Raw genomic sequence first — 15,611 nt, 5'->3', positions numbered from 1 at the left:
TAAAAGTGTTGATACAGTTCCAGGGTAGGTGCATTATTCGCTCATCAATAATATGGTTTCAAGAATTATGAAGAAGTTTCCCAATTTCTACAGGAACAAGTAATTTTGGAAGGTCAATGATGTATTGTTAAAATATTTTGAAGGGTGTACCGTCATACTGATACACCCCATTTGGTGCATATGTAATATATATCAATAAATCTTTTGAATTTGAATTTAGAATTGAAAGTATTGAAGGGGATATGGGTGCCTCTGGGCTTTGCCTAACCAAGAAAGTTGGCAAGATTAAAACTTGAATAATAATGAGAAGTCTACATAAATGTCTGTAACTGACAAAAAAGGAAGAAACCAACGCCTAAAAAATCTTGTTTTTCTTATCTCCTTGCGTTTGAATGTATGTGGGTCCTGTTAAAGGTTCAAGTTTTTTGTAACTTTGGCCCCTTTCGGTGTTATGACAAACTTAACTTTCATTTTCTTTCTGAGGAGTAATCGTTCTTTCGTTATTACAATTGCAGTACAACTATATATAAGTTCTGCTAAATCCCATTTACAGCTAAAGCGCAACACTTTCACGAAATATATTGATTTTGTTCAATAACAATGAATTTTTAAGTTTGAAAGGTGTCTTCATAGTTTTTAACACAGAACTAATGAAGAATTTTTAAAAAAGATCATCTTTAATGACAGAAATCTAGAGGTATTGAAATCCTTTAGGATTCATGAAGATCATAAAACCCTACAAACTCTTCAGAGTCAAAATGCTCCAACCTCCAAATATTGCGAGGAAGCCGAGAGAAGTCCGAAGTCAAGTCATGTTATGCAGTTCAACTATCTCCAGCTTCCCAAGGCTCACATCAAGAGAAAGTGCTGTGAAGTCGACTTTGTGATTCGTTTGCTTTTGTTATTTCAGTGAAAAGTATCTTTAAATTTAATTATTTCCACTTTTCATGAATGGTAATCAAGATAAAATGGGGGCATTAGGTGGTAATATGGTAGAGGGCTTTCACGGCGCGCATGATTGGTCATTGAAGCCACCGAGTGGGAATGCGCCTGCGTGTTAAGCTCAGGTATTTCTTGGGGAGGAGGGGGTGTATCCTCGGGCTTACCTGGGTGTTGAGCGGGAGAGGTACGTTTACAGACATCATCTTGCCTCAGGTGGTGGAGAAAGTGTTGCAGTCGTGATTCTCTCTCTCTCTCTCTCTCTCTCTCTCTCTCTCTCTCTCTCTCTCTCTCTTCATTTCTTGAGGTGTAATGATTGTAGCTCTCGTTTGTCAACCGAGAAGCCGACGTCAGATCCTCAGCCTGGGCGGAGAAAGGAACGGTACTGGTGTAATTCCATAAAATTCCAGCCCCCGTAGAGGAGTAGTACCATGAGGGCACCCCTCGCGGTGCACAGTAGGCGTTACTTCAGGTTCTTTGCAGCGTCTTTTATTCCTTTAACTGTACTTCCGTTCATATCTTTCTTCCATTTTACTTTCCACCCCTTCCTAACAACTGGTTTCAATATCTTCAGCGTTGTAGGACCTCATATAGGACCCAGGGCTTGGCCTTTGGCCTAAATTTTATATTCCTCTCCCTTAAAAGTCCAACAAACTTCTTGACACGATGATTGGATTAAGTGTCGGCTTGCTGGTCATCTGTTAAGTGTCGCAGTTGCTGCTGGGGGTAGGGGAGAGAGAAAAATAGGAATCATAATTGGAAACGGGAGGGTGTACACGAAGTAAATCTCTTACAGGCTGAGATCATTTCTCAGAAATTTCAGATATTTCAACATTTTCTTTCAAGATTTCGATATCATGAGCGCATTGTGGGTATCCTTTCGTATGCCTACATCAGATTAGAGTTCGCTGTTCATGACCTTTCATATCATTCCAGACTGTCGACATTAAAACTTCAAAATACCTGTATTATAACCCACAGAACGTAGATGACATTTGTTTTACCAGTATTGAAGCATAGGCAGAAGGGTTATCATTATAGAAGTATGATAACTTATAGAACAAATTTACCGTCACAGCCTTTAAGACCAGAAACCATTTATGTTCTCTTTGTACTATATCATAACCTGTTGCCCTTCAGTCCACCACAATCTTACACTAAGTTTGACATATTCATTAACCGACAATACATCAACTGAGTTTGCTGGGTTTGTGTCATTTGCAGATCCAATCTCTCAGCCCCAACTAACAAGTAGACTAAAGTAAAAGAAATCGGACAAGCTCCTGGATCCCCCTCCAGATGAACTAAGCGCTAGGATGCTGGTCATCGTGTTCAGTTCTAAGTCAGAGTTTGCATCAAGACTATCTGCGATTAGTTGCAATAATGAACGAATCCAATTTGGGGATGCACCATCCTAAGGGTTTTTCATACCGTGTGTTGTTGCTATTTGTCCTTCTTTGCAGAAATATAGGCTATTTATGACTGCTTTTGGATCTGATAAATCATGTTTTCTGTAATTTCACAGATTTGGACTCACGGACACAGAAGTTTGCCTGTGTATATGAGAGAAACAGTTTCTGAGAAAAGAAAACAACTGAGATTTTACAGCATGAAATTTTGTTAACTGGACCCGTTGTTTGTAAAAGGAAACGTGTTTCCCCTTCCAGCTGAAACATTCCTTTGCTTCTTTTTAAACACAATAGTTTGCTTGCATCAACACACAAGCACATACCTACATACATACATAATGACAGGTAGTTTTCCCTTGCTAGGGACAACAATTATCGAGCCCCCCCAACCCCCTGACACGGAAAAAAAGTGCCTACTGCCAGAGTCTTAGAAACCCAATTCACCACGATGCTTAGACGACTCTGCTAAATTTGCCCTTAAGTAAAGCTCATGGCATATTCCCATTTGGAAAGCAGCCTTTTCTATTATGGCCCAACTCTGAATGTTACGTTTCTTTTCGCTGTGTCCTGCCATTTCGACGTTGTGTGATATAAACAATTTCAGTTACCAGCTTAATATTGCCACCATCCTTGCGTATTACGGCATTTGGTATCTTTTGGGGTTTTCTGTAATGTAGCAAGTGCTAGCAACGCCACTGCTTGCATAGCCACTCACCCGTAGGGGGGCAGTGCCGTCAGTGCACCTCACGTGGTGCCCCTGAGGCATTACTTGAGGGTGATTGCAGCTTCCCTTTAGCGGCCCCTTTACCTCCATTCCTCTAGCTTGCTGACCAACACCTCTAACCCCCTCCTTTCGCTGTCTTGAGCGCTGAATGGCTGAAAATTTCACAGTAATGGGCTTTAGAGCCGAGTTTTCATAAATCATAATTCAAGTATACCCACCTCTGTAGTTATTGCAGACCTATCTTCCGAAATATGTGTGTGTTAATTCACTCCGTAGAAATTGCATTCGACAGCGTTGCTCTTGTGTTGAGAATTACCGAAAAGTTAGGTATACCTTTGTTTAACCAGACCACTGAGCTGATTAACAGCTCTCCTAGGGCTGGCCCGAAGGATTAGACTTATTTTGCGTGTGCTACGAACCACTTGGTTACCTAGCAACGGGACCTACAGCTTATTGTGGAATCCGAACCACATTATACCGAGAAATAAATTTTTATCACCAGAAATAAATTCCTCTAATTCTTCATTGGCTGGCCGGAGACTCGAACTCGGGCCTAGCAGAGTGCTAGCCGACAACTCTACCGACTCATCCAATGAGGAACTTGAGAATTAACCGAGATTGGTATAGTTGTATTTAAAGGCCTGCTTTAGTAACCGGAGATATTCAAAAGACGACAGTGAAAACCTTATGGTAATGCCTATTATAGAGCATTCTATTCATGCTTGAGTAATTACTGATGAGTAAAATAGGAAAATGCACAGAGTTCATTTATGAGAATTTCCCTTCCTGGCTCTTGAAGACTTCTTTCACAGTGGGTGAATTTGTTGTGTCTTTGGTCTTGCTGGAGCGACGATGTTGCGATCAGCAAAGCTACAGTAGTTAGCTAGAGGCATTTAGTCGTTCATTATTTCATTTAGTACCACTTAGGGAGGTAGTGCCGTCAGTGTACCTCACGTGGTGCGCTGTAGGCATTACTTAATGGTCTTTGCAGTGTCCCTTCGGCCCCTAGCTGCAACCTCTTCCATTCATCTTACTGTACCTCCGGTCATATTGTCTTACTTTCTTACTTTCCACCCTCTCCTAAAAATTGCTTCATAATGCAACTGCGAAGTTTTCCTCCTGTTACACCTTTCAAACCTCCTTACTGTCAATTTCCCTTTCAGCGCTGAATGACCTCATAGGTCCCAGCACTTGACCTTTGGCCTCAATTCTATATTCTATCTATCTCTTCATTAAAGTAATTGTCAGATTTGTTAGTTTTCGACTTTTTTTTTTTTTTTTTTGTTTACCCTGCCTGTTTTTTCTTTTGTTAAGGTGCCGTAACGGAGGAAGGAAGCTTAGATGTGGACCACCACCTGAAGAATGAGTCGGGCCATCTGGAGGCGCCAGGCGTCGTCGTCGACGATGAAGGGGAAGAGGGAGAAGACCGCCAGGGGGAGGACCTGCAGTCCGACGACGCCAACCAAGTCGTCCGTCAGCGAGGACGGACTAAGACGACCTATCGGACTTCATCGTCGAGCACCAGGGTCGTCAGACCAGGTACGACCAATGATAGTTGCAAATGGCAGGGGGCTTTGGATCTTGCTACATCCACAGTTATTATGCTTTCTTAGAAGCACTGGGCAAATAGGATATAGGATAACTGGATGAGACGACAGGTTTGTGCGACACAGAACTTCACAGTTAGCTGTTGTAAAATTGCGCGAATGTTCAGCATATTCTGCGCATGCGCTAGACTTCAGGTTTCCCTTTTTTCAATATTCGTTGGAAAAAAGATGAATACTTCATTTTCCGTATGCAAGCTATTTGTTGAATGATTTAGCCCTGCTGTAGTTTTGCTTTTGTACTTCTATGCAGTGCCGTGTAATCTTCCTTTGTTTTGGTTAAACTTACCAAAACAAAAAAAAAAACTATTAGTGAATATATGAAAGTGTTGCCCATTCGCTTTTCGCTTTTATGATCTGCATGAGCTCCGTTTGTTTGTGTACGTTCAGTGGAATATTTGCGTAGGAGACAGTGTCCTTGCAATACATAGCTTTAAGTAGATTTTAAACAAAGCTTCCTCTCTCTCTCTCTCTCTCTCTCTCTCTCTCTCTCTCTCTCTCTCTCTCTCTCTCTCTCTCTCTCTCTCTCTCTCCTGACGGTTTTGGTCGGGTATTTTCTAATAAATCTTCAAGAAGACTGATACTTAGTGGTACAAATTTACAGTGTATAAGTACTAGAGTAACAGAGCAAACGGACATGTAGTTTATTTACTTCAAAGGCTTAGGCTCAATTAAACTACCTTCCTGAAAGTCTCTACACTTCGCATAACTCTTTCAATTATGAAAAATGTGTAGATTTTAATGAGGGTAGTTTACCTTGGCATGCAGCTAAGATGTGAGCCCGCCTGCATAGATAAAGATTTATAAAAGGGGCACTGACCTCAGACGCGGATTTTTCTGCTCCTCCCCCCACCCATTTTTTCTGCTTATCAGATGCGGATAGTTTTCCCAACCATGTGTTTGCTTTTACTCTCAATTTAGCATATTTAATGTAAAGTATCAGTCTCTTGAAGATGTTCTGGGAAACTAAAGGCGCAGCCGGCCAGAATTTTTACCCAGTGTTTCATTTTCCCCCCGTTGTACATCTGCATACATACGTCACATATTCTGGTGATACATACATACATACATACATACACACACACATATATATATATATATATATATATATATATATATATATATATATATATATATATATATATATATTTATATATATTATGAATTACTTTGAATTCCAAAGACATGCGGTGGTAGTTTCCTTCAAACAAATTTTAATATTTTGCTTTCAATTCCTGCTGAAGTTAAAACATCCTCGTTACCATATGTGCATGTAATCACATGTAGTCTCTCATAGTTTGCTTGCCTGTAGAATAAACCATTTTTTTAAAAATGTTTTTTATATTTTATATCAGAAAAATTATATGCTTTTATGGTCAAGACAAAAAAAAAAAGCTTTTATGATGTAATTTATTTTTATTTCAGAAATGAAATATTTTGATAGTAGTTAGTGTATTAATGGAGGTAGAAATGACATTGTATTATAGAGTTTCATTAATTCGATTTTAATTATAGCTGCTTAATTAATATGAACGTGTTTAAGTGAAATAATACCTTTACTGCTTATTGTAACAATGCAATTTAACCATGCATATTATATTGATGATTTTGTAAGATTTTAATCGCTGTGTACTGTTTTTGAAGCCAGAGCAGTCCCATCCATTCTTACATGTATTGCAGCACTATCTTATATTCAGTCTTCAATTTGAAAACCCTTTGTTTTCTTTCTTGAAGAGAAAAAAAAACTCTAACTGCAATATAATCTCTTAGGTTCTTTCTTGAATCAGTCTTATGTATTCTTCCTTAAACTGGAATAATCCCTACATTCTGTCTTTAATTCTAGAGAATCAATCTTTTGTATTCTTTCTTAAACTGAAATAATCCCTACATTCTATCTTTAATTGTAGAGAATAAGTCGTATGTATTCTTTCTTAAACTGGAATAACCCCTACATTCTGTCTTTAATTCTAGAGAATCAATCTTCTGTGTTCTTTCTTAAACTGGAATAACCCCTACATTCTGTCTTTAATTCCAGAGAATCAATCTTATGCATTCTTTCTTCAACTGGAATAATACCTACTTTCTGTCTTTAATTCTAGAGAATCAATCTTATGCATCCTTTCTTAAACTTCAATCATTCCTACATTCTGTCCTTTAATTCGAGAGATATCCGTGGATTCTTTCTCAAGTTAAAAACTCTTTTGCTTTCTTTCGTAAACAGAAACAGTCCACTGTATTCTTTAATAAGTAAAAGGCCACAGTAACTTATATGAGCGATTGTATTTCCAAAATACCAAAAAAAAAGGTTAAAAAAAGGGAGCTTTCGACGGTTTGCACAATGGTCCTCTTCAGGCTGAAGAGGACCGTTGTGGAAACGGTCTAAAACTCCCCTTTTTTTAACCTTTTTTTTGTACTTTGGAAATACAATCGCCCATATACACTATTGTGGCTTTTCACTTATTATATCCGGTTACATTATAGTGATGCACCATAGATTTTATTCTTTCGTAATCTTAAGTAATCTCTTTCACGGTTTCCTACATTTACACGGTCCTTTTTACTATTTTGAAAATGAAACAGTCCTTTTTATTTCGTCTTAAATTGAAACTGTCAGTTGAATTCTTTTTCTTCGTGTGGAACAGTTTTTTGCATTATGCCGTAAACGGTAAATATCTTTTACAATCTTTCCTGAACTGAACCCGTTCTTTTTGCTGTTTCCTACATTGAAATTGTCTTTTGAAGCATTCGCTTATTCTTTTTTTTTTTTTTTTTTTATTTAAGTAGTCCTTTGTATTCTTTTTGAAACTGAAACAGTCGTCTGCAATCTTTCCTGGATTGAAACATCCCTCTTTTATTTTTTTAAAATTGAAAGTCGTTTTTATTTTGTCTGGGAATTTAAACAGCCAGTTTTATTTTTCTTAAACTGAAAGCTTCTTTTTATTCTTTTCCTGTATTTAAACAATCCTTTGTATTCTATCTTAAAATGAAACTGTCTTCTGCATCCTTTCTTAAGTTAAAATAGCCCTTGCTTTTCTTCCGTATATTGGAGTATATTTCTGTTCTTTCGTAAAATGAAACAGTCCGTTGTATTTTCTTAAATCTAAACAGTCCTTTGTATTCTTTCTTAAACAGAAACAGTCCTTATTCTTTCTTTAACTGGAACAGTCCTTTGTATTCTTTCTGAAATCGAAACAGTCTGTGTATTCTTTCTTTAACTGAAACAGTCCTTTGCATTCTTTCATAAATTGAAACAGTCCTCTGTATTCTTTCTTAAACTGAAACAGTCCGTTGTATACTTTCTTAAACTGAAACAGTCCTGTGTATTCTTTCTTAAACTAAAACAGTCCTTTGTACTCTTTCTTAAATTGAAACAGTCCTTTGTATTCTTTCTGTAACTGAAACAGCCGTTTGTATTCTTTCTTAAATTGAAACAGTCCGTTGTATACTTTCTTAAGTCGAAACAGTTTTTTGTATTCTTTCTGAAATCGAAACAGTTTTTTGTATTCTTTCTCAAACTGAAACAATCCTTTGTATTCTTTCTTAAATAGATAGTCTTGGTGTTCTTAATTGAAAAAGAAACTTTTTATTGTATTCTTTCCTAAACTGGGGCAATCCCTTATATTTTCAAATCTAACCAATCCCTTTTCTGAAACTGGAACAGTCCCATTGGCTATTATCTTCATTTTCCATTATATATCTTCATTTTCTTTTGCTTAGAATACATACTTCCCTCAGTTTTATGCTTCAACTAACACCATAACTTATCAGTAACGGTCTGTACGACGAAAACCCCAACCACATTAAAAAAAAATATATCAGATCTATGTCAGTATTCATAACTGTGGCTACTAATAATAACTTAACTAAAAGCAGTGCGGCAGTGCCAGGCTAACTTGGGTAGTGATTTGGCCTCTGCGCTCAAAACGGAACCTGAGAGTGGCGGAGTGTATGACCGGGCCTTTTTTTTCTTGGGTTTAGACCCGAGTAAACACGGTTCATGATAAAGTCTCCTCCACTCTCCTTTCAACTGACACAAAACATGTAGCCTTTATAACATCAGTATCGTCATCCACAAAAAACAACAATTGCTGTTCTACCGAGCAAACCGTCAGCAACACCAGCCAATCCACTCTTCTTCCTCTTCCTTGTCTCGTGGAGCTAAAATTGTCATATGCTTGGATGAGACCGATCACAGCATGCGATGACGTAACGCTGAGTGTTGCGGAACTCATTATTATTAACATTATCAGGAGAAGCAGAAGTAGTAGTAGTAGAGTATTGTAAGGCCATTTTCATCAAACAAAGTGGCCTGTCATTTCCTGGACATTTTGCATTTTGTGTTGTAATCATACATTTTAGGTAGGGTAGCTCTAATAACCTAATACAGTTTAGCTTCACGATTGGAAATTGGTTAAATAACGGAAAATCTTTCATTCGGTGTCCAAATTTTTACTAAGGATTCGTTAAGTTTTTAATCTTTCATTCTTCGTAATGCTGATGCAGCTTTGTATTTTTAACAGCATTTTGCCTGTACTTGTGAGTGTTAACAGAACTGTCGTTTAATAACTAGAAAATATGCATCATTGATATTGGTTCATGAATGCCTTGCGAATCTTCGTCAGTCCAGTTTTTGTCAGATTTGTGGTATATTCTTTTCGTGAGTCTCGGAACGATCTTTGGTAATAGTTAAAGTCATTTGGCTGATTTCGTTATCATTATCGTCTGCCATTTGAATGTTCAGAGTTACTCAAAAAGGAAAAGCAAAAGATGTCTCTGTCATTAATATTGTTGAAAATTGCAACTTCAGCTGTATTTTTCGTCCTTCACATTTTCTTAAGTTTTATTAGTATTTTTTTTTTATTTCAACCCATATGGTTATTACAAAGAGAAAAATTAACAACAGTCTAAAAGGACCATAGACATATCTTAGAATGATTTTTGGATTTTTTAGATAATGTCGTATTTCACAAGTTCATGTATCATGGCGGAATATATAGACATTGGAAGAAGAATTATCGTAGAGATGAAAGGCCAAATTTCAAGTCAGTATATAAATCTCCATTTGAGAAAATTTTTCAAAAACTGTACAAGTCACTATTCTTTCTGAAAGACGAAGTTACAGCTCAACCTGTTTAATTTCCAAGATTTACGAAATGTTATGTTACGGAAAATAGCTGAACTGCATTCACAAGGCATCATGCATCAAGATCCCGTAAGGCACAGAGGTTTGAGAGAGAAGAGACCACTCATATTTTCGCTTTTAACAGCTTCGGAGGTGGCGAGATAGAGGTGTTTGACTTTATTACATTCAGGTAGTTATCGTATGTATCTCTTAATTAAAATTAAAATGATATATATATATATAATATATATATATATATATATATATATATATATATATATTATATATATATGCAATCATATGTATAATTATAGTAATCATATGTATAATTATAGTGTTGAAACTATTGAGAGTGTAATACTCATCACTGAAATATCTAGTTGTTGTAAATGATCACAAATATGATTCATTTGGACTTTTCCCTTGACGTGTGTTCATAATCAATCCCTTTTTGTTTACCATTGAAAGTAAGAGAGAAAAGTTTTCTTTATATAGGTTTACATACTCGCAAACTATGCTAGGTGTAATCTTCTTGTGGTTGTCAGGAGATTCCCAGGGCCAGTCCTCACGTAAAGAGCAGGGCGGCGTCTTCTATGGGCGTTCGTACGTACCTTCTACTGATAGACGTGGACGGGGCCGCTCTCGACAGTCTTCATCCTCTTCCCCTTCTTCTTCCTCAGTCTCCTCTTCCTCTTCTTCTTCTTCCACTTACACCTCATCGTCTCGAACTCTTCCTGATGGAAGAACTCAAGGGTCAGTGAGTTTTATCTCGTACGGTACCCCAGGTTCTGGAGTAGAGAACACGTCTTACACTTACAATATCCACACGCCATCGGCGGAACTGACCACCTCTGATGCTAGGCGTACCGCTGGTAGTAGTGCAGCCTCCTCCTCTAGCTCTGTGTCGTCGTCCTCCTCTCAGTTTTCATTGGAGGAAGGATCCAGCAGAGCAGGGGAGGAGCATGAACAGCCACCCATTGTGGATGAATCGTACTTTAACCAGCGCTACGGGCAGACAGAGGATGGTCAAGATTATTTTCGCTGGAATGGCAAGAAGTATACCGGCATAGACCGGATTAATTCCCGCACTAAGTCAACCAAAACTGTTACAACTTCAGAGAGACGCCCAGGCTCTACTTCTACTACCTACACTCATACATACCCAGGTGGCTCCAGCATCATCACATATCAGAACACCACAACCTACAGCTCTCGCACTCCAGGATATTCTAGGTCTACTGGCCAGACTGGATATGAGACTGAGTTCGACTCTGGCAGCTTTGGTGCAAGGACGCCTGAGAGAAGCAGCTCTGGTACACGATACGAAACGACCTACACCAGACGTTATGAGTCAGGCAGTGGAAGTAGCAGTAGCAGTAGCAGTAGCAGTAGCAGTAGCAGCTACGGTAGCACTGCTGAATCTCGCGGCAGATATGGTGGTGATATAAGCATAGGAGAGATTGACCAGTGGGGTGCTGAGGAGGATGTGCCAACACTTGAGTACAATGAAGAAGAGCATGGCGTTGAGATTCACACCAAACTGCTTTCACGGGAGGACAGAACTCATCCTTTCGTACTGCGGGGACTGGCTGCAGCTCCAGGTAGGGTTGAACAACTTAGACTTGCAGTTCCTAATCAGTGCTAACATGGATCAGTTGGTGTGGTTTAACTCCTTTTGGCTCCTGGGAGACCTCAGAATAATCAGGCAATGAGAACCTCATTCAAAGAAGTAACACTTATTGTGAAGAATTGAGTTTGGTTTCCAGTTCTATCTGAATAACACTTCTGGAAACGTGCATCAGGTTGACTTTAGTATCATTGATAACAATGTATTCATAGTATTCCAAGGCCCTCTCAAGGACATGCAGCTTGTTCTGAATAGTTTTCAGCTTGTTAGCGTAAAAGGACAGACTTCAGCTTGACTATGTTAAAGGTGATGGATAGCATTGCAAACGGGTTTGGGTACTGCACTATGTTTTACATTGGTATGAAGTTGACAGACCTTTATCATAGTTCAATAGTGACGGGTCTTTAGAAAGAAAATGGCATTGCCATGATGACACGTAATGAAGAAGTTCCTTGCTTCCAAAACTAACTGGAGTATAGATAATGAGGTGATCTGGCAACCTGGTGCTTGGGTGGTTCACAAATGTAGAACTAAAATTAGTGTTGGTGGAAGTGATATTTCGAGTGTTTCATTTTGGATTAACCCTAGGAGTGGATTTATGTACTTAAGGATTTTTATCCGCAGGTGAAAGCGATGAAGACGATGCTTGGGCCACTCAAATAATCGCTAACTAAATGTTTGCGATTATTTTTGTAAGGTACTTCATTGATGAGATTTTAAAATATTGTAATCTTTACTGATAACTTGTTTTTATTGTACTTGTATTTCATTTGCTTGCATGTCATTTTATTGTACTTGTATTTCATTTGCTTGCATGTCATGTGTAACCTGTGATTTTTGTTTGAGTTCGAAAATGTTGTTGATAAAAGCATGCTTTATGTAAATAGTCTAAAATCAGAGTAACTATGAAATAGTATGTAATTTCTATTTGCATGACGAATGGCTTCCTAAATATTTTAAGGCTAGATTTAAGGCTTAATTGAGCATACCTAAATTTATGTTCTTTTTGAAATGGAGATGATTTTTCTCTCATAAATCATTTTTCCTTTCAGAAATGATATTTTCCTTTCAGATTGTTCATCACATGTAAGTACCTTTTGTTTCTCATGTTCCTTATTTTTTTTAAAGAAATCTCTGATAATGTAGCAGTGCTACAATGACTGGTAATTGTACATGTTTTCAGACTTTATAGTAACTAGTTTTGAAGTTATATCCTGTAGATAGCTTGTCTGAATCCTAGGTCAGAATGAATTTTCATTTCTGTATCTTAATATTCCTTTACGGCTTTGTATCTCTTCGTATGAATTAAGATTTGTGAAATAAGCGTGATATCTATCTCCAAGGTCACATAGGCCTCATCGTAATCTCGTTTTCATGACAGAGTATTTGCAAAGAGTCCGTGAATATACGTGTAAAAATCACATAGAACTTCCTTGTGAGGTCGGAATGATCAATTTAAAATTTTCTCAAGTTACTTGCTTTGAAAGTCTTTTTCGGTTGTTGCTTTAGAATAATTACCGCAATCTTTTTTTTTTCTCTAGAGCCATGTCTCATGTCGGGGAAATAGCTAATAGCGTGCAATTGGAACTTCAGAAGTTCAAGCGAAGATGCTGTGCATTACTACCCTAATGCTATTCACTTTGCATTTTGATACATTTTTATCTATTTATTTTTTTCTTTTTTAATAAGTGGGATCTCCTCTTCCTGTATTTCCCTTTACTTCCTCTTACCTCTTCCTAATGAACACCACATTATTTGGAAGCTTGAATTTCAAGTCAGCGGCCCCTTTGGTGGGCTTGTTCCATATGAATAAGTTTCACCTGCTGAATAATAATAATAATAATAATAATAATAATAATAATAATAATAATAATAATAATTACTGCGTTGTGGGCAAATAAACTTTATATTGTTATTAGTCCTTTAGCCATAAAGTCAGGAAGACTTCAGGTTTTACCTATCATTCGCTTGTGTTTGGGGTCTGTTTGTAAGTGCGTATGTCACGCTCACCTCGTCATCGCAATTCTATGTGGCTGAAGAGTTTTCAGTATAAGTTGGAACAAGGAAAGACGTCTCGTCAGAGCGCTGATGTGCATCGCGAGAGATGCAATGACTCGATCTGTCTTTGTTTTTGTTTGTCTGTCTGTCAGGTACCACCATGGTCGGTGATAGAAATTCATTTCTCTGTATAATGTGGTTCGGATTCCACAGTAAGCTGTAGGTCCCGTTGCTAGGTAACCAATTGATTCTTAGCCAGGGAAAATAAGTCTAATCCTTCGGGTCAGCCCTAGGAGAGCTGTTAATCAGCTCAGTGGTCTGGTTAAACTAAGGTATACTTAACTTTTTTTTTCTTGTGACCCTGACCATGACCTTTATACTAAAGATAGCTACTGCAGCATGCAATCGTGTTTCATCTCAAAAACCTTGTTGAGAGAAAATTCTCCCTGCAAGAACCTTAATGGTTTCGTCAGCATTTTATCAGTTGGTTTACCTTCAGTAGACAACATGTATTGCTATCATTGTTTTAAGAATTGGAAATGCATCAGTGTAGTGCATAGTAGATATTTATTCGTAGGCTTTCTCTGAGACAGGTACAGAAATAAAATAAAAAAAAGTCTCTGTCTCTTGTTAGAATTTGTAACAGTTAGTTAGAAAATTTTGTAACAGGTTCCATAAGAAGTTGGTAGATTCTGTTAACGATCTTTTTGTCACTCAAAGAAAAATGTAGCATTTTTAAAACACTGATAACGACATTTCACCCATTGTTTCAGGCTTATCTCCTGCAAGCTATCTACTTTAGAATGATTTTTAAAAATTCTGATAATGACATATTAGCGACTAAACTGTTCGACTCTACATACTTTAAGAAATTTAACCCGATCACATTTTTCTCCCTTGTCAAGTCATGTCTGTTCTAAATCCACCCACTTTCTCGCTGACCGCATCCTTGTATAGTTAGTTTTTTTCTTATTGGTTTGTGTAAATTTACAATCTATTATAGCAACCTCATTTTAATGCTGATTTAAAGCTGAATAGTTGCATAGGGTTTTGTCACACTGTCTGAAAAAAAAAAAAACGAAAATTGAAATCAGAAGTCCAAATGACAGGTAGAATTTAGCCGTTAACAGAAATTTCCATAGTTTGCCTTGAAGGATATTTACCTAACAACAAATCAGTAGAATAAAGTCATGAGGGTATAGGTTATTTTCGCACCTGGCATAGGTAAGGTAAATTGCCTATCTTTAGATGTATAGTTTATTGTTATTTATGCCAGTTATTGCGCATTAAAACAAGAAGATGATACGAAAAATTATTGTTGACCGGAAAGTTGGGCTAGTATAGCGATGATTTTTTTTTTTTTAATGTCGCCTAGTATAAAGTTCTTTTTCATGCCAGGAAACTTGTTATGCTGTCAGTTCAAAGCTGAATAGCCGCACCTAATCCTAGGTAATTAAAAATGAGAATAATAATAAGTCTAAATGAGAGATTAAAGTTAGCCTATAGCAGAAATTTCTGTATCTTGCCTTCAGAAATGTTTGTACCATGCACAGCAACGATAAAATGCCTTTCGGTTAATACGTAGAGTGATGATATTTTTCTACCTGCATATCTGTTGCGGATTAAAGTGTAAGGAGAATCAGGAAAAAATTTTTTGTTGGTCGACTGTCCCTCAACGTTGAATGACCTCACAGGTCCCAGCGCTTGGCCTTCGCCTAAATTGTATATTCTATTCAATGTTTTATGGTCGACTGATGGGGCTCAAGCTTTACCCCATAAAACTCTTAAAGAGATGTGTAAGAGAGAGAAAGAGAGATAAATGGGTGCCACTTTGGCTTTTCTACGCGTCACCAGCTCGGAGGTGCTAGTACTAAACATGGCGGAAACTCCTTGCGACGCCGTATTTAGTACTAGCCCCGCGGGGATCAAAGTATTATATACACCCATTTCTATATTGTGTTATCGACAAATTGTATGAATAAACGATATCTTCGTGCGGCCGTCTACTTTACATTTGCCATACGGTGTTTCGTATCAGGATTAACAGTTTAGTACTAGCACCTCGGAGTAGGTGACGCGTAGACAACAAGCCAAAAAAGTAGCACCGATAAATGTATGTGTTTACATGACATTGATTGAATTACGTAACTAACTATATAACTTCTTATAATTACATAATAAACAAGGT

General features: G+C 37.6%; 1 protein-coding gene across 10 annotated transcripts in view; it reads left to right on the top strand.

Moving 5' to 3' along the window:
- LanB1 (laminin subunit beta-1) overlaps positions 1-15,611 on the top strand; it is a 121,945-nt gene that overhangs the window by 25,175 nt on the left and 81,159 nt on the right. For 4 of the 10 annotated variants that reach the window (XM_067093020.1, XM_067093017.1, XM_067093018.1 and 1 more), the window contains exons 3-4: positions 4,387-4,611; positions 10,344-11,399. In XM_067093020.1, coding sequence (XP_066949121.1) covers positions 4,387-4,611; positions 10,344-11,399 — 1,281 coding nt within the window. The remainder of the gene's footprint in view (positions 1-4,386; positions 4,612-10,343; positions 11,400-15,611) is intronic. The other 6 variants (XM_067093026.1, XM_067093025.1, XM_067093024.1 and 3 more) reach the window with 3 other exon arrangements.

The sequence above is a fragment of the Macrobrachium rosenbergii genome, chromosome 49 (genome assembly GCF_040412425.1).
Source record: "Macrobrachium rosenbergii isolate ZJJX-2024 chromosome 49, ASM4041242v1, whole genome shotgun sequence".
NCBI lineage: Eukaryota > Metazoa > Arthropoda > Malacostraca > Decapoda > Palaemonidae > Macrobrachium > Macrobrachium rosenbergii.
Note: the sequence above shows the minus strand (reverse complement) of the source record. Positions and strands in the feature narration are given on the sequence as shown.